Here is a 19,519-nt window from a genome sequence, read left to right as displayed (position 1 = left end):
AAAAAGTGGAATAAACACCTCTGTATTTACTGTCCAGCTTTAAGAAACAGAAACCACTACCATTACCACTACCTTTGAACCCCCGATGTATATACTTTCCCAATTACGTTACTCTTTATCCCTTATATGTACTATATTTATATTTTTGGGTATCTGATATACTTCATAATAAAGTTTTTATAGTCATTATAGTTCGCTTACTATAGGTCATCATCAATTTAAATTTAAATCTTTGTCCTTTTTTAAAAATTATTGTATTGATCATCTGAGTTAAAAATTATGTATTGTGTGCCTCTAAATTTCTAAACACAGAACATTTCAGTATCTTCCCAAGTAGGCAATGTTTTGAAAGCATTAATGAAAGTTAATCTTTTGTCTGGCTCCAACAATTCTGATCAGAGAGAACAAAGTTTGCTGGCTAGTGCTCTAGGAAAATACTTTCAAAAGTCCGAGTTCATGCTGGGAGGGCAATATGGTGAAAGTCTCCTTTTGGAAGATTAAAAAGAGTCATCATGATGGTAATATGGGAAAAAGACAAAAACCATCTGTGGAGTAGGGGTTAAGGACCCTGTGGTAGAGCAGTGGGACCTTGACTTCTCATCTGTAAGAGAAAGGTTTCCTCGTTGTGAGGTCAGATGTGAGTTAGCTGCAAGGCTATTATTGATAGTCTAGAGAAGCCCCCCTGCATCTTCTGACAGCCACCTTCTTGGGTGTCCTCACATGGCCTTTCCTCTGGGCACGCGTGCACAGGAAGAGGGAGCAGGTGTCTCTTCCTCCTCTTACAAGGCCACCAGCCGTATCAGATTAAGGCCCCCACTTTATGACCTCATTTAACCTTTATTTCCTCCTTGAAGATCTTATCTCCAAATTACAGTCACATGTGGGAGGGGCGGCGGCGGCGGCGGTGGTGGTGGTGGTGGTTAGGGCTTCAACATAGGACGTTTGAGAGATCACAGTTAAGTCCGTAGAAGATAATTTGTTTTGGTTGATAGTCTTTGATTTGGTTTGACAGGTGAGTTCTTAAATAGGTTTTGTTTTCTTTAATTTTCAAAAATACACCGTCATCAATTAAAACTTAGGTAAGTATGGTTGTGTTTTGTTCACTTATTTTCCCACGTGTTATCAAAACCCTATCCTGTTACTTGTGTGTGTCTATATATTTGCATTTATTTCAGTTTAAGGCTCAGCCATCCCTTAGTAAGTCCAGTCATGAGAGCAGTAAACGTAATTGTTGGTGTGTGTTCCAGTTTCATAGCTAAGATAACTGTGATTAGCACATTCGTTTATTTGTAATATTACTTCAGAGCCTCTAGGAAGGTAGATTCTATAATATGCCTCATAAAACCACTAGAAGATTTTTGACCTGTGAGAGTACTTGAATTGTATTCATTAATTCAGGCCAAATAGGAAAGGCTAATAAATGTGGGTACCCTTGAGTTTCATGGCAGGTAAGAGGTTGAAAATATGTAGTTGCTTTCTCAGGATTCAGAACTAAGTATCTTTTCCTACAACTCACATAAGGTGATTCTTTGTTAACAGATGGCTACTGGCTAATGTTCCCATAGTCTCCTGTCATGTATTGTGTGGCTGTGATGGGTCAGATGCAGGAATGGCTGGTGAGTACTCACTGAGCATTGCCCTTAGGAAAATTAGCCCTGGGGATGAGGAACAGAAGTTAAAAGGCATTCACAGTGAGTGCTATCGTAGCTCTGATGACATGGTCAGTATGAGAGACTGTGTCTGGAGATGCATGGGTAGCAGGGAAGCCACATATGGTTGTGTAGGTTGTGCCCTGAACAATTTCAGGGGGCATCTTTCATGTTGAATTCTGTGAGGGCAACCCTGATTGTGGAGAATCCAGTCCAGTCCTGAGGTATCAGGAAGGGCTTCCCTGCCTGGAAGAAGTGATAATTATATTGTGACTTGAAGGATAAATAGGACTTAACCCTGTGAGGATGATTAGGGAAGACAGGGTGGGGAGAGAATTCCAGGCAAAAGCTCAGAGGAAAGATTGATAAATTTATTTTGAAAGGTAGCTGGTATTTATCTGAGTCTTGGCTGAGCCCCTAAAGAGTGGCAAAAAGGTCAGGAAAATGTGTGATAATCTGCTGTAGTAACCTTTGTAGTCCTTTGGCAGTTGACTTGAATTTGATTAATGTGTTTAATTGAAGGGGAGATACACAAAACAGCAATTAAAATGTGTTGAGTGATGACTTAGCCACAGGTATCCTTGATTTTGGATAATGGCAGAGTATGAAGCAGAAACAAGTGAATCGTATTCCTGACCTAAAACAGAAAACCAATACTATAATTTGAAAGGTCCTTAGACCTATTCCAGGAATCTGCTGGCTTCCCATTTTCTTCCACTCAAATGTATCTGTGAATTTTATTTTAAAAGCATTTTGAAGAAAATGTGTATTTATTTATTCATTCATTCATGAGAGACATACAGAGGCAGAGACACAGGCAGAGGGAGGAGCAGGCTCCCTGTGGGGAGCCCGATGTGGGACTTAATCCCAGGACCCTGGGATCATGCCCTGAGCCAAAGGCAGACACTCAACCACTGAGCCACCTAGGCACCTCAGAAGAAAATATGTTTAACAACATGGGTGGTTATCTATATTGTTGGTGTTTGAGGGATTGAATTAGTGATACTCAGTTCCCTACCAAAATTTTGAACCAATTGGAAGATAAAGGAGCCAGGTCAAAATGTCTCATTGGTTAATGGCAGAGCTTGGAGAGTGTGGTTTAGGTATGTGGTAATAATGGGATTCCTAAGACTGTAACCCTGGATTAATCCCTCCAGCCCTGGAAGTGTTGAGTCAGCATAGGCCCCACATAGAATGAGACAAATGTAATCAACCTATACTTGGATACCATTTTGGACTCCTCTAGTTGAAAGTTTAGTCATGGAGCCCAAGTTGTCCTCCCTGGTCCTAGTTCCCAATGAAAGACTCATTCTACACTAGAATGAGGATCGTCCTTTTGTAAAGATTGTCAGAAGGTTATATGGCATACGGTCATATGTGGAGAAGTGCTGTATGGCACAACAATGATGGGAAGTTTTTTGTGGTGACTCACCCAAAAGCTTCATGGGACAGTAGAATGATTTTCCCATGTCTAGTTTTGTTAAGTAGATCTCTAAGATAAAATCATTTTCTTCTTTTTATTCCTAACTGTGTGACATCCCATATTTGGGGAAGCTACTTATAAAATTGATGGTGGTTTTGAATCACAAAAATGCGCTCCATCTTGGTTTTAATCAGATCTCTGGAATGTCAGCTGCTGGAGAAGAGGGGCATTTGATTGGAGGTCCAACTCCTGACTGGCTTGATTTTCACTATTTTAGAGTCTTGTATACTGGCCGGGACAAGACATAACTTGTGTCTTAAAGAGCTATGGACTCAGTTTATTTCTTTCATCAGAGTCATCCTCTAGCAGGGTAGCATTGCTCCCAGGCTGGCTGTTTGGTGATTCACAGATTTTCTGGTGTATTATCAAGAATTATCAGATGTGGAGCAACTAGAACTCTCATACACTGCTTGTGGGAAAGGGGTTGTCACAAAATGGCATAGTAACTCTGAGAAATGGCTTGGCAGATTCTAATAAAGTTAAACATACACTTGCCCTGTGACTGAGCAGTCATATTCTGGGTATTGAAATGGAAACACATTCACATAAAACCCTGTTTTTGCATGTTCAAGGCAACTTAATTTGTGATAGCCAAAAGCTGGAAGCAAGCCAACTATCCCTCAACAGGTGAATAGATAAAAAAATTCTTGTATATTCATACACTGGAGTACTAGTCAACAATCAAAAGGAGTGGGTGTTAATTCACTGCTTGGGTGAATTGCAAGGTACATAGTTTCCCAAGTGGAAAAAAATTTCAGCAGTTTCTTAAAATAGTAAACATAGATTTACCATGTGACCCAGAAGTTCCACTCCTGGGTATCTACCCTAGAGAAATGAAAACATATCTACAGGGATTTGTATGCAAATATCCATAGCAGCATTATTCATAATAGCAAAAATGTGGAAACAACCCAAATGCTTATCAACTGGTGAATGGATAAGCAAAATATGGTATATTCATACACTGGAATACTGTTCAGCAATCAAAAGTAATGAAGTACTGATACCTTCCTTCCACACAGCTGAACCTTGAAAACATTACACTCAGTGAAGGAAGCCAACACAAATGACTACATATTTTATGATTCCATTTATATGGAATGTCCAGAAAAGGCAAATCTATAGAGACAGGGAGTAGATCAGTAGTTGCCTGGGGCTAACAGTAGGCAATAGGAAGTGATTACAGAATGTAATCAAAATGAAATGTTTCAAAATTATATTCACTTTCTTCACACACTGTGAAATGATGTATGGAACTGGGTGCTTTCTTTTCTCAGGATTTCAGATGAAGCTTTTGAACTCAGAACAGCCCCTGTATGCCGTAAACAAGCCCACAGTGGTAGCCACACCCAACTGGTGATCATTTCCTCCCAATTGCTCATATAGTGAAAGTTAAACCTCATTAGAGAACAACGTATCCATGCACCTGTTCTCCAGCTTCTTAACAAAGGCTTATTAATAGAGACATCTAAATATTACAGCAAGTGGATGGCTGTCTAGAATTACAGCTAGCTGAGTGTCGATTCATTCAACTGTCCTTCTGACAGCTTCAGTCACGAAAGCAGGAGCTGGCACCAAAGTAATGGGGGCTAGTTTCTTTAATGGCCTCATGGGGTTTTTGTTTTTTGTTGTTTTGTTTTGTTTTGTTTTGTTTTCTCACGGGGTTTTTGAACCATACTTTCTCCATAGTTAAATTCCTTCCTCAGACCACCAGTTTTTAGAAAGACACATATATAAACCATACGTAGGGATTTTGTGTCTTTTAAAAATTAGAAAAGTTGGCAGTTGCACACCATCAGCACAATATGCTCATACAGCTGTGAAGTGAGTTGTTTTCCTACCTAGGTGAAGCAGTCTTAAAATTGTTTTTCCCTGAAAAAGTCTTCAAACTTTTACATCTTTGGAGTTGACCATCCTGTTTTAAGGGATATCAGATGTCAAAGGAATGTTATCCATATTTGCCTTCTGTAAGAGTTTAAAACTCCATTCTTCCCTGATATTAATCCTATACCTATGACGTCAGTGGTTCATTTTCTCCATCAGCTGCCATCTTATGTGCTACTTTTCTGGCCCACATACATAATAGGTTATTTCTCTTTGTAATCCAGAACACTATGATGTTGATCCAGTAAAATCTTCAGTGCCTCGGTTGGTCTCCATCATTTTTTTTTGTGGTTACTGATTTTTTTTGAGCTTTTTTAAAAAACTTAATGTTGTGTTTTCATTCTTTGTAGTTAGCACCTTTTACAGTTCCCCGTCAGAGGATGTCTGTCTTCCACATGTAGCAGATGAAAATATGCCATTCATGTTTTTTCTAAACCTTTATCCTCTTCTTACCAAAATATGCCTCCACAGTCCTAATATCATACTCTTTCTTGAAGTGGAAGACAGTAAACACAAACTTACTATCATGATGATGACTCTGTTCCTTTGTGTCATGAACTACAGTGGTAATAAATATGAATCTAAGATGTTTGAGGAGTAACTCAAAGTCTACCTTGAGTTAGCAATGTATCCTGTTGCTTGATAATAGTTTTGGCCCAAACTATCAGGCAGGCGTTGACCTTGTATCTTTGCTGTGGTGTTTTATGTTGCCATGTTTTACCACAAGAGGGCAGCAGCATCACCTTCATCTCTCATCTTTAAAATGGGCACACTGGGCACACTGGGCCCAGGTAGGGAGGGAAGTGTTTTATCAGTACATAAAAACAATATTCATCAGTTAATAGCACTTCTAGTATGATGGTGATGGTTACTGGGAAAGAGTGTGAGGGCATTTCCTATAATTGAGGAATTTGTCTGCAAATATAAACTTCTATAAGAAAAAAAACCTGTTTCCCCTTTACATAATCAACACTGAACACTTCTGTAATGACTTTCTCACACCAAGCAATTCTCCAATTCTGATGGGTAGTGGCTGAGTGTCCTATGATTCAACTCAATTCTGACACTACCTGGAGATGACATTAACTCCCACAGGTTGAAGGCTCAGTCCCACAACACCACACCCCCTTCCCCAATGTCAGATGTCAATCACAAGTCCTAAGTGGTCACCTGCACTTCTGGCTGACCAGCTACACATCTGAAGTTCCCATGACAACCTCCTCAAGTACAGCATTTGTAGAATGGTTCAAAGAACTTGGGAAAATAGTTTACTTGTTTTATTGTGGGTTTATTATAAGTGGATATAACTAAGGAACAGCCAGATGGAAGAGATACATAGAGCAAGGTACGAAGGAAGGAGTGTGGAGCTTTCATGCCCTCTCTGGGTACACCACCCTCCCCATACCTTCAACCCATGTCCACCAACCCAGAAGCTCTCTGAGTCCCCATACTTTGGGGATTTTTGTGGAGACTCCATTACTTAGGCATGGTTAATTAAATCATTGGCCATTAGTGATTAACTCACTCTCTTGCTTCTTTCCCTCCCTGGAAGTTTGGGGCAGGGTTTAAGTTTTCAACTCTGTAAACATGATAGACTCCTAAATCTGGGAAACGAACAAGGGGTAGTGGAAGGGGAGGTGGGCGGGGGGATGGGGTGACTGGATGACGGGCACTAGGGGGACACTTGACGGGATGAGCACTGGGTGTTATACTATATGTTGGCAAATCAAACTCCAATTAAAAAATATACAATAAGGGATCCCTGGGTGGAGCAGCGGTTTGGCGCCTGCCTTTGGCCCGGGGCACAATCCTGGAGACCTGGGATCGAGTCCCACGTCAGGCTCCCGGTGCATGGAGCCTGCTTCTCCCTCTGCCTGTGTCTCTGCCTCTCTCTCTCTCTCTCTCTCTCTCTCTCCCCGTGTGTGACTATTATTAAAAAAAAGATACAATAAATAAAAAGTTTTCAACTCTGTAATCATAAGGTTGGTTCCCCTGGCAACCAGCTCCCATCTTGAAGATTATCGAGGAGCCTCCAGCCACCAGTCATCTTACTAGCATACAAACAGACACTAATCACTCAATTCCAAGGGTTTTAGGAGCTATGTACCAGGAAATTGGGACAAAGGCCAAATATATAGTTCCTCACCTCTTTCATTAGAGTAGTAGCCATCATGAAGACCCTGTGCTAGTATGGTTTACCTTTTAGTTACCTCCACTAATAATGATGCTGATACCATAAATAAACAGTGAGTTATGGGAAGCAGCTATTGATTTGAGAGAAGGAGAGTCTTCTGTAAATGACTTACTTTGGTTTCCTGATGAGGACATCAAAGTTAAATCGTGTGATAGGTCGCCTTCTTCAGACTCTGCAGGTCATCCTGTAGACATGATGAGTGTTGAAGTGCCACGGAGTCCTCTCTTGTCATGTACAACTTCATTAGGAAATAACTGCCTGACCAGGGAGTGAAGAAATAATAGTAATTAAAAAAACCCAATACAAGTTCCATCTGGAGTGGAGAGCAACCCCAGAGAACCTTGAGCAGAACCCTACTCTGGTGACCCATGGAGGAGCTGAGGCTGCCACCACCAGCCCCGGCCACCAGCCCCATTGCCGCAACCCTGAGCAGCAGGGCTAAGGCCCAGCAGCCTCCTGCCACCCCTCCTCAGCGCAGCCACTGCTCACTGTGGCTCAGGAGCATGGTGGAGGGAGCAGTGGCTCACCCACAGAGACGAGAAAGTCCTTGTGACAAAAGTTTAAGGAACAGTAAAATGGTTCAGTGTAGGGACACCTGGGTGGCTCAGTGGTTGAGTGTCTGCCTTTGGCTCAGGTCATGATCCCAGGGTCCTGGGATCAAGTCCCACATCAGGCTCCCTGCATGGAACCTGCTTTTTCCTCTGCCTATGTCTCTGCCTCTCTCATGAATAAATAAATAAAATCTTTTTAAAAAATGGTTGCATGTAAGAAACAGCTATGGTTTCATCCACAGGAATGACACCAAGTGATATATATTTATTTGTACACTAGACTGCCATAAAGAAGAACCTCCAGGAAGCACCTTCCCGGTGCAGGGGGTAGAGAAACTATGTGGTTCAAAGTTCTTGACAGAGAAAAGGGTGTAGAAGCAACAAATGTTGGCCCTGGTAGATTTCCAGTGCCAGGCAATAAATACGGAGCAGTGTATAACCATTACAGACTTTATGCGGGGGCCTCCATGTGCTCCCCAGCAAAATAACCACAATGCTGAGAATGGGAAACAGAAAGAGGGATTGTAGAGCTCCCCCGGACACCAGGCCCAGCAGTACACACCTTACTCCATACAGAGACCCTATGAGGGCTGACCAGTCTTCCAACCCTCCTGTGTAGGAAGGGAGAAGACTGCCAACAACCAAGGTACAGGAGAACAAAGTAGACCAGGGATACAGATTATCCATTGGGGTTAGAGACTGTGATTCTCTAGGATGGCCATGGAGAGGAGTGGGAAAATCAAGGAGAAGGGACTGACCATCAGCAACCACCTCAACATAGGTACCTCCCCAACTTCAATTACCAGCACAGACACCCAGGAAACTGTAAACCACAAGATGGCCAAGAGACCACAGCTGGAAAGTCTGTTCCGAGGCTGGGCAGGGAGACACTAAGTGCTAGCTTACCATCTCTGACATCATCCTGGTTAGTCACCCAACAAGAAGAAAAGAATGTGAAATACCAGCAATAAGACATGAAAAAAAGATTGATGCTGAAGACCTCAAGTGCTTGCTTGCTTTTTGCCCTATGACCTGATGACCAGAATGATCTACATTATGGGGTTTTTATTATTTTTTTCTCTAAAGACATCATCTTTTTCTTTCTTTGTAACAACCAACGTGTTTTTCCTTAAAGTCTGGCTTTTCCTCCTACACGTTTAAAGGTTTTAAAACTGTTTTATATCTGGTTGAGATTATTAAGAACCTCATTCTAGAGACACCTCAGTGGCTCAGTGGTTGAGCCTCTGCCCTTGGCTCAGGTCGTGGTCCTGGGGGCCTGGGACTGAGTCCTGCATCAGGCTTCCTGCAGGGTGCCTGCTTCTCCCTCTGCCTGTGTCTCTCTCTCTCTCTCTCTCTCTCTCTCTCTCTCTCTCTGTGTGTGTGTGTGTGTGTCTCATGAATGAATAGATAAAATCTTTTAAAAAAAGAACCTTGTTCTTCATTAGTAATCTTTTATAATTTGATTTTTCTCACAAAGGTCAACCTGCTACAAGTATCTGTTAATGCAGATCTTTAATAATAACAATAATAATGATGGTGATGTGGCAGAGACACTGAGTCTGGCTTAAAGAACTGTACTTTTCTAGATTTTATATATATAATTCCTCAACAACGTCTTGTGAGTTCTCATATGTCTTGGTGATAAGAGACATTATAGAATATTATGCACAGAATATAGTAAACATACAACCTTTTTTCTCTTTCTCATGGAACTCTCTGTTAATGGCAAAATGAGACAAGGGAGCATTTCTTTTTTTTTTTTTTTTTACCCTTCTGTCTTTTAACACTGTTAGCAAAGAACTGAATGTAGAGAGAAGTCAGAAATCTTCCCCCTAAGAGAGAACTGTAGGAAGTTTCTTGTGGAGATTTATGTTCTCTTCATATGTCGCTCACTTTTCCTGTGGCATGTGGGACTCCTGTCCAGGACCAGGGGAGCAACACTCCTTCACTGTGGAACCACATGCTTATCCACAACTTTGCTTAGGTTGTTTTTTTTTTCCCCCTAATGGGAAACCCCACCTAAGAACGGAATGAGACCTAAAGACTTGCAGCTAATTATTTTAGCTGTATCATAGCCACAGCTCCAAGAAGACAGCTGCACAGTCCTTGCGTCGCGATAGCAAAAATTTGCACCATGGGGTTTAGCTCCCCAAGGGGTAGAATTACTTCCTCCGTGATACCCAGTACTTGAAATGACCTAAACAAAAGCACTGCTTTGCTTTCTCTTTTGTCTTCTCTGCCCCCCCTCCGCCCCTTTCTCTGGTGGGTGGCAGAGCAAATTGCATTTTTAGGAGCTAGAAATTCCTGTGGCCTGGTCCTGGCTGGCAGATGGCAGCAGGACTGGCCTGAGGGCTGCTGCTTGTACGGATCAAAGCTCAGCAGTTGTGCTCTGTGCTGTCCTTGGCAGAAAAAGCTTTGCCTCTCTTACCATTCTATCCTCCTCCACCAGAAGCCTGAGAAAGGAGACATGGTCACTTGGGGAAAATGCTCAGTGCCATAATAACCAGGAAAGGTACTGTCCCACCTCGTCGTCCTGGTGGATGAGGGACTCAGGCCAGAGGATGTTAACCCTTTGGAAGGACCGTGCAGCTGCTCCTAAAATACACTATACCTGGGTTCTAAGATGACTTCTGTGTCTCCTAGCTATTGTAGACCGACTGTCATTATTTCCATGCTCCCTCTGTCCTTCCACAGACCTGATGGGGGTCTTTTTTCCTTCCCACTCTGTTTCAGGGCTCATCGTTGGGGTGATCCTGAGGTATGGCACCCCTGCCACCAGTGGTCATGACAAGTCGCTCAGCTGTACCCAGGAAGACAGGGCCTTCAGCACCTTATTGGTGAATGTCAGTGGGAAGTTCTTCGAATACACCCTGAAAGGAGAAATCAGCCCTGGCAAGATCAACAGTGTGGAGCAGAATGACATGCTGAGGAAGGTGAGCTGGGGAGTACTCTGCCATTGTGGCCCTGACATGATTTTCGACTTTCTGATTCCATCTCAGCCCTTGTAGAGGGAAATCCTTTTAGAATCCTGGAGCATGGATAACATTCCTGGTTCTCAGTTTTGCTAGGAGGTGAACCTGAGCCCATTTGCTTTGTTAGGGTTAGTAGCTGACACAGGCCGCCAGTGGTGCAGTGGGTTTGTTCAACACCACTCAGCTTGTCTCTCCATCCCCATCTCTCCTTTACCACATCTCTTGTTACAGTTTAGGGATGAGGTTGTTTCTTTCTTAAAATAAGATTGGTTTCACTTTAAGCTTGTTTGTTCAGTATTCCAAATGGTAGGTCTTAGCTCTTCCTGGTTCTTTTGCCAGATTGTACAAATACTTATTGAGTGTCCGTTCTCATTAGTGAGTGATGCCAAAGGCTTAATGAATCTCTGGAGGAAGAATATCTTGTCTTAGAATTTGAGTCCAAGTGCTGTTTTTCATTCGATGTTGGCAATAGCTAAAGTACATGACAGAAGGATAATTTATCTCCTCACTCAGGTGATTTCCAAGAAAAGCAAGAGATCTGTACTTAACCACACATTCTCTCTTTACTCTGTAGACCCAGGCTTATCAGCAGGAAGGCTTCTGTCTAAGCTCTGGGTGATCCAGGCTCTGGGGAGCCTCTTTTTGTATAGAACAAAGCTAATGTGTGCAAAGGCTTGCAGCCAAAGGCATGGTGTAGGCTGTGCTCTGAAAATTAAATTATTATTGATTTTAGGATCGACCTTAATCCTTAAGGAAAATTATTCTTAATCTGGAGTTTTAAACATGCCCATCTTTTCTGTGTCCTCAAAGGCAGTCCTCGTGAACTTTACGTTCTCAACCCCTCATAAGAATGTCTGGGATTTCCATAAACATTGGTAAAATTAAATGCAACCAAGAAAGATACTCAGTGTAATCACCATGCTCATAGCTGTTTGGAAATGGCAGCTTGAATCTCTTGTGGATAAGGTGGGGACAAAAGGAAAAGGAACCCAACCCATCTCCATCTTTTAGATCATTATAGAAGGTGATGCTGACTTTTGCTCCTTTTACCTTTAGAAAAAGGTTGATTCACATCCCTTCTGTTTAAACTTTTGCTGCACAAAAAGCAAAGGTGGGAGAGCAGACAAGGCTGAGAGCACTGTTGTTAGGTGAGGAGAAAAGAGATGTGCCGAGGCAGCTTGATGCACCGTATTGGAGTAGGTGGTAGGAAACGCTCGTGCTACTTCCTGCATGACTGTGGCCTCAGCGCTCTCATACTGAGTATCATTCAAAGCCCCTTCTCATTCTGACATTCCCTGTTTTTCTCACTACTCCTATCTTCAGCAAGAAGATCAAATAAAGCATAATTTGTGAGAATCATTTCACTTTTAATTAGGCTGGTTAACATTTCCAGTTTCTAAAGAGAAATGGTAACTTGACTTTTTTTTTTTTTTAAGAGACAGCAGCAGAAGAAGGGGCAGGGGGAAAGGGAGAGATAGCATTTTAAGCAGGCTTCACACCCAGCATGGAGCCCCACACAGGGCTCGATCTCATGACCCTGAGATGAAATCAAGAGTCGGACACTGAACTGACTGCGCCCCCCAGGCACCCCCTAACCTGACTTTTAATAATTAGAGTGAGGCTTTAAAATTAATTTTAGTAAGAGCCTATCAATTTACCAACATGAACAAATTCTTTAAAAAGTTTGAGAAGTATATTGACTGCTTAATTCTTTACTGAACATGAAGAGTTTTGGAGTGATTTCTCTATATGAAGCCTGCACGTGCATTTCAGTCCCTCTAGAGCTGCCAGATTTTCATGTTGATGCTGAGAAAGCTGCTAGCATCATTGGCGACTCTGATCTAGGCCGCATCAGGTCTCACAAAAGGCTGATCACTCAGGAGAGACTTAAATTCAGTAGAATGGGAGTGCCTGGGTGGCTTAGTTGGTTAAACATCTGGCTTTGGCTCTGGTCATGATCACAGGGTCCTGGGATTAAGCCCCGCATTGGGCTCCCTGCTCAGCAGGAAGTCTACTCCCCTCTCTCCTTCTGCCATTCCCCCCACTGCTTGTGCTCTCTGGCTTTCTCTATCTCTCTGTCAAATAAATAAAATTTTTTGTAAAAGTTCAGGAGAGGGCAGCCCCAGTGGCTCAGCGGTTTAGTGCCACCTTCATCCCGGGGTGTGATCCTGGAGACCCAGGATCGAGTTCCGCGTCGGGCTTCCTGCATGGAGCCTGCTTCTCCCTCTGCCTGTGTCTCTGCCTCTCTGTGTGTGTGTGTCTCATGAATAAATAAAATAAAATCTTTAAAAATAAATAAATAAATAAATAAATAAATAAATAAATAAATAAATAAATAAAAAGTTCAGTAGAATGGTGTCTATAGGCAGTTCTGTGGGAGGATCCAGAAATTTAATAAAGAATCATGATGGCATCTTTTATTGCAGTTGAGCCTTTATAAAGGCTTGATAAAAATCAAGATGTTTTTATTTCTTGTTTAAAAAACACTGGCCAGGAGCTTTCTGAGTCCTTGGAATTACATTGTCATTTCTTAATATATATTAAATAACACACCAAGAGCAGGAGTCAGAGTGCTGTATAGAGAAGAACATGTTGGTCCACAGGGGAAACTGTGGCTGATCTCTTGTGATGAGTCCATGATTTTTCACACTTACCTTATTTGCTTCCCGACTTTAGTCAATGGCTTAAAATATTAAGCAACTATTGTAACACCAACTGGCATTAAACTAGAATTTGACTTCTCTCTCTCTCTCTCTTTCCCTCAAGTAGGCTCCATGCCCAGCATGGGACCTGAACTCATGATCCTGAGATCAAGAGTTACATGCTGTCAGTCTGGTGCCCTCCCCCCGACTTTTTTCTTTTTAAACTTTCAGGTAACATTTGATCCAGAGGTCTTCTTCAACATCCTTCTGCCTCCAATTATTTTCCATGCTGGCTACAGTTTAAAAAAGGTAAGAGATTTTTGCCAGTATTTCTTAAAGCACGGGAATTGCTGTGTTAATGTACCTACATAACTTTCTAACTTTTCCCTTCTCCCGGATTGCTTATTACTGTGTGCTGCGCCCACTCAGAGACTATAGTTGTCTCATCATCAAGTGATTCATCTCTGTTCTAGAATCTGGAGTGCTCCTACATTGCCAGTAGGAATGTAAAATAGGGCGGCCACTCTGGAAAGCAGTTTTATAGTTTCTTATAAGACTGAAGTTGAAGTTACCATATGACCCCACAATTTTATTCCCGATGATTTCTCCCAGAGAAATGAAAACTTATGTTCACACAAAAGCCTGTACATAATGGCTCATAGCAATTTTATTTGTAATAGTCCCCAGCTGGAAACAACAACAACGTCTTGCAGTTAGGTGAATGGTTAAACACCCATCCATACCATGGCATATTACTCAGCAACAAAAAAGGAACAAACTATTAATACAACAATTTGGATGGACCTCAAAGGCATTATGCTGAATGGAAAAAAAAACCCAACCTCAAAAGGTCACGTACTGTATGATTTCATTTATGTAGCATTCTAGGCATGACAAAAGTATAGGGATGGAGAACAAATTAGTGGCTGTGCTGTGGGTTAGGGATGGTGGGAGTGAGAGGGGTGTGACTGTAAAGGATGTCATGGTGGTGATGGCACAGTTTCATGTCTTGATTGCAGCTGTGGATACGTGAATCTACACATAGGATAAAATGAAACAGAGCTATTCACACACTTTGTCCCAATGTCAGTTTCCTGGTTTTGATCTTGTAGTACAGTTACATAACGTATAACCAGTGGAAAAAACTTGGCAAAGGTACACAGGACCCCTCTATACTATCTTTGCAATTTCTCTGATTTTGTAATTGCTCCAAAATAAAAAGTTAAAAAAAAGCTATCCTTATCTCTCCTACTTTCCCTCTGGACTTAGGTTTTCTATACCAAAATATGTATCCTTTTCTTGTCTACTTTATGGGGTTGCAAAAGTATCTAAATCTATATGACAGCTATTGACATGTAGCAAATAGGAGATGTTTTATGAGTATAAATAATGTTATTCTTTATCTAAGTGAAGAATTTGGGAAGTCTTTATCAGATCAAATGGGTGATGAATAATTTGGTGTTGTAAATCACTAATCTTAATGTATCATCAAGGTTGCTTTAAAATGAAAGCAAATCATTGGTTGTAGCCATTCTAATGGCTGAAAAACAACTTTAGGTTCTGCAGAGCCTTCCCTATGTTGGCCTCATTTTCTCAGAAGAAAAATAACAGGCTTTGCCAGTTAACAATTTAAGTTGTTTTTGAAATGCCAGTCTCTCGAGCTATCTGCTATTAGTTCAGTCTCTTTCCTTTTTAAATAGTCCTTATAATGGCACTGAAATAGTTGGTTCTTGTATGGTTTTGCCATCTGTGATTAAAGCTGCTGTCAATTAAATGTGTAATAACCATTTCACCACTTAACTATGGGCACGGAAACAAATATATTCAGACCCTTTGACCTATGCACATGGAGTTGTCATGCGGACATGGGCCTTTTTTTTTCTAACTTGAAAAAATGTCATTGGAATTAGCTATGATTTTGTGCTACTGCTCAGTTTGCTTATGGGGTGTGTCACCAGCAAAATAATTCACCTAATGAAAGCCTTCATGTTTTGTGAACTTCTCCCACCAAACTTGCTCTTTCTTGATATCTCTCTCAGTCTTTATCTCTCTCTGTCTCTCTGTCTCATGTTAACATTTGTCAGTGAGGAACGGGAGAAGGAGTAGAAATGCAAGTCTTAGAATGGTACAGCTAGAAATTGGAATGCCAGGTGGACTTTCACCAAAAGCACACCTTCTCATCCTGATCAGTCTTCAGCCTGAACTCTTGAAGACTTTACCAGAGCTTTGCCATCTCCTTTGTCTCTCTTTGCCATTCTAGAATGGAGAGGGAAAAGTAGGGGGTACTGAACCAGTCATAGCTATGGGAACTACACATGACTGGCCAAATAAGAGGAAGATAAAAGACCTAGGATTCTGGGATGCCTGGGTGGCTCAGCGGTTGTGTGGCTGCCTTCGGCTTGTGTTGTGATCCCGGGATCCAGGATCAAGTGCTGCATCGAACTACCTGTGAGGAGTTTGCTTCTCCCTCTATGTCTCTGCCTCTCTCAGTCTGTGTCTCTCATGAATAAATAAATAAATCTTAAAAAAAAAAAGACCTAGGATTCTGCTAGCACCTAGCACTAGGACTAGGAGGTGCTATACTTTCTTCCCTACAAGGATGTAGCAGGAGTCGAGAAGGGTGGCTTGTACAGTGAGACTCTAATGCCCTGCACTAAGAAGACGCGCTTTCCAGGCTTGACACTGCAGTTGATCGGTGACTCCAAGCAGCTCACACACAGGAGTCTACTCCTTCTCCTGTTCCTCACTGTCAAGGTGTTATGGGGAGCCCTGTGTGTGAGAGACATCGAATGTCCCCATAACACCTTCATGATGAGGTGGCTGCAAAGATTGAATGGGCTACTATATGTGAAAGTACAGTATAAACCATGAAGTAGATAGTCAAGCACTTGGTGTCATAATTCCCAAATAAGTGGCACAGTGTACCTTTCTTTTCAAAGCATAAAATTCCAGTTCATACCAGCATATATGAGTGGAAATGGGTAATTGTGTATGTGTGTGTGTGTGTGTGTGTGTGTGTGATTTTAGAATATGTCATGGGTGTATTTGGGGTGGCAGATTTATATTTCTCATTTGTATGTATGCGTGTGCGTGTTATAAGCGCTTTTCTTTATGTGAATCAAAGGTATCTTTGTGTATCCACAAATAGACATTTAAGGTAACAGTTTCAAAGGCTCCAATCAATTATCACAAATTATTCAAATACCTATCATTGACCATTTAAAATATTTTCTCTTGTTGATTTTCAAACAAATTTGTGACCCAAAACACCTTACGTGAATGCCAGGACAATCTGTGAGACAAATCATACCCCAAGAGAATCACTGGGCAGTGTGGAGTCGGGTTCTCAGACATCTGTGCTGACCGCCAGCCGCTCCTTCAGATGCCTGCTGGTCCAGGTGAAGACATGTGTCTGGCATGGAAGCCACATGGAGGGGATGGAAGTCTGGCATCTGCACACAGGCTGTCAGCTCGGGTCTCCTCCAGCAGCTGAGCACTGGGACTTGCTACGTGGAGGATGAGTGCTAAAAGCAGCATGTTTTGTGTGCAGCCAACACTTGTGGCCACACTTGGACATGGGCCACTCAGCCACACACACAACCAGACTGAAGCTGAGAAGGCCTCCTAACAATGCTGGTCCTGCTAGAGGTGCACCCTCACGTACCTTGCACCTGTGCCCAGCTTTTCTGGCCCATCCTGCCCCTATCAGGCCCAGGAGCTATGGGACACACCTGATCCCCCCACATCTGGACCCCTCGACCACCCACAAGACCCAGTTTCTCCCCAAGCCCACAGATGAGGGCTCAGATTCAGCTTTACTTGCCAATGCAATCTGAAGCACAAACCCATCTTTCCACTAACATGCTCTCTCTCCTCTCCACGTGGGTCCTGGACCTCCCTTATTCCCACTTTCTTCCAGCCCAGGACCAAAGGGGACACTTTGAATTGCCCCTCAACCCCACCCTGGGAACCTGAATCCAGCACCCCTAAGATCTAGATGCCCTCGAGGGTGGCACCAGAGACCTGGGATTCATCACAGAATTCACACGGATAAGGGCTCCTCCAGGCTCTAGTCTGAACCGGTCCCTCTCACATGACCCTGAGACCCACCTATCACAAGCAAGCTCCAGAGCAGTTGTCAGCTCAGAGCTGGGCTGCACACCCCCAAGGTCCCTTCCTCCCTGGGGCCCCAGAAGCCCTACCAGATCATCAGCAGTCATTCCATGAGAACTAACTTTCCAGGAGGAGAATCCACAACTCTTACATTCCTGATTTTTTTTGGCAAATATGAATATGAATTTACGAAATGTATTCAAACTAACCATAGTGATAGTTACCCAAAAGGAGAGCTGAGTGGCAAGGAAAACCAATTCTGGGATTAAAATCTGTTCCTGGATACTTCACATGATTTTCCTTGGTCTCATGTCTCTACCTTGATGGACTCCTAGGCCTCCCTGCTTTAAGCCCTTGATTGAGTTTTTAAAAAGCAATTAGGCTCACAGTTGTTGATTTTTTTTTGAAACCTAATTTTTTCAAAACACCGGTGGATATAAATACGTTCACTTAAAAAAAAAAAAAAGCCTGGGGACAGTGACTGACTTAAAAGGCAAACATAATGTGTCCACAGTATATTCAGGCAGCACCCTCATTTGGTGATTGTTGGTGTGGCAAGCCCTTAAAGGATTCTTCTTTAAGCAGAATGGCTTAAAGGCACTAGGCATTCCTTGATACCTTCTTCACAGCCTCAGAGAGGGCCAAGCATTAGGAAAGGCTGAAGCCAAGGCTTCAGATCCTATGCTTACAATACAGGTCAGAGGCCACCCACAGCCCTCTGTGTGGTCACACTTCCTGGTGGCTGCTTGATCCATGCTGAGTTCTTCCTAGGTCCTTCCTGTCCTTCCCTGATGTTGCTCAGCTGGCATACTGGGACTCTCCTGCCTTTTAAATTTTTATATAAAGTATTCCTGGCCCTTATCGAATTAGGGTGTTTGTGAGTTTTTGTTTGGTTTTGTTCAATAGTTCTGATTGTCCAATGAGAACAGCTTATGCCTTGAAGAGTAAGAACTGTGGCTTAGGGTCCCACGAACAGGGATTTTCCCCCATCAGAGTATCCCAAAGGCCTAATGACTTATGAGAAGCAAATCTGTGTGTGTGTGTGTTAAGGTAACCGGTGAATGTACAGAAGCATTGAGAGGATTGCAGTTTGGCCATCTCCTTCTGAATAATTGCTAGATCTTACATTGGTGTAAGTATAGACACTTCTTTTTTTTTTAGACACTTCTTATACATATATGTAAACTTATACATTTGCTCATCTTAAATGGAACTACTTATTTTTCCTTTCTCCACTTCCATCTCTATTGGCTCTCTTTCCCAGGCTCCAACGATCAATCCAGAAGGATATCAGGAGACACTTCAGATGCCATGAGGCAGATAATTACGATACAGTTTTCTGATACTGAATTAAGCAGAAAGCCCTTTAGACAGCACTTTCATACTTTATCAGTTTCAAACTTCTATCTGTAATGATCTTCTAAGGTACACCAGACATGGGAGTGACTAGCTGATCACTAGAGTAAAAGAGTAAAAGAGTTTGGGTTAGATCTATGAAAATGATTGGTCTACTTACACACACACAGTCACTCACACTTATGTACACTTTCTCTCTCTCAGTGTAATTTAATATAATCAGAGTAGTTGTGTCTGAGATTTACTAAGCCCTTGCTTGCTCGTTCAGTGATTAATGGGATTAGAGTTATTTTAAAACCTCAATGTTTATAGCTAAGTAGCTTTATTCAGGAGTAACTTCAGTTATTTCTTGTTATAATACAATCAATAAGTAAAATTTCACTTTTAAGAGACTTCTGTTGTGTTTCTTATGCTTGATATAAAAAATCACAATGTGATTCCTGCCTCTTGTTTTATTCAGAGACACTTTTTCAGAAATCTCGGGTCTATTCTGGCTTATGCTTTCTTGGGGACTGCCGTTTCCTGCTTCATTATTGGGTAAGTTACTCTTTGTCATTAATCAACACATTTTCCAAAGAGGTGAAATCCACATGGGTCCTGCAGAGCCCAGTGTTTTCCCCAGCTATCACAATATTCACATTGTGTGAACTTCAAGTGGACAGTGTGACAGTGTGT

The 19,519-nt window shown here is 42.2% G+C and overlaps 1 protein-coding gene across 5 annotated transcripts in view; it reads left to right on the top strand.

Moving 5' to 3' along the window:
• SLC9A7 (solute carrier family 9 member A7) overlaps positions 1-19,519 on the top strand; it is a 157,808-nt gene that overhangs the window by 57,009 nt on the left and 81,280 nt on the right. For all 5 annotated transcript variants that reach the window (XM_055337727.1, XM_055337726.1, XM_055337724.1 and 2 more), the window contains exons 2-4: positions 10,495-10,694; positions 13,607-13,684; positions 19,305-19,381. In XM_055337727.1, coding sequence (XP_055193702.1) covers positions 10,495-10,694; positions 13,607-13,684; positions 19,305-19,381 — 355 coding nt within the window. The remainder of the gene's footprint in view (positions 1-10,494; positions 10,695-13,606; positions 13,685-19,304; positions 19,382-19,519) is intronic.

Source organism: Nyctereutes procyonoides, unplaced genomic scaffold (genome assembly GCF_905146905.1).
Source record: "Nyctereutes procyonoides isolate TBG_1078 unplaced genomic scaffold, NYPRO_anot_genome, whole genome shotgun sequence".
NCBI classification, from domain to species: domain Eukaryota; kingdom Metazoa; phylum Chordata; class Mammalia; order Carnivora; family Canidae; genus Nyctereutes; species Nyctereutes procyonoides.
The sequence above is the reverse complement of the archived record's forward strand: the minus strand, read 5'-3'. Positions and strand labels throughout refer to the sequence as shown.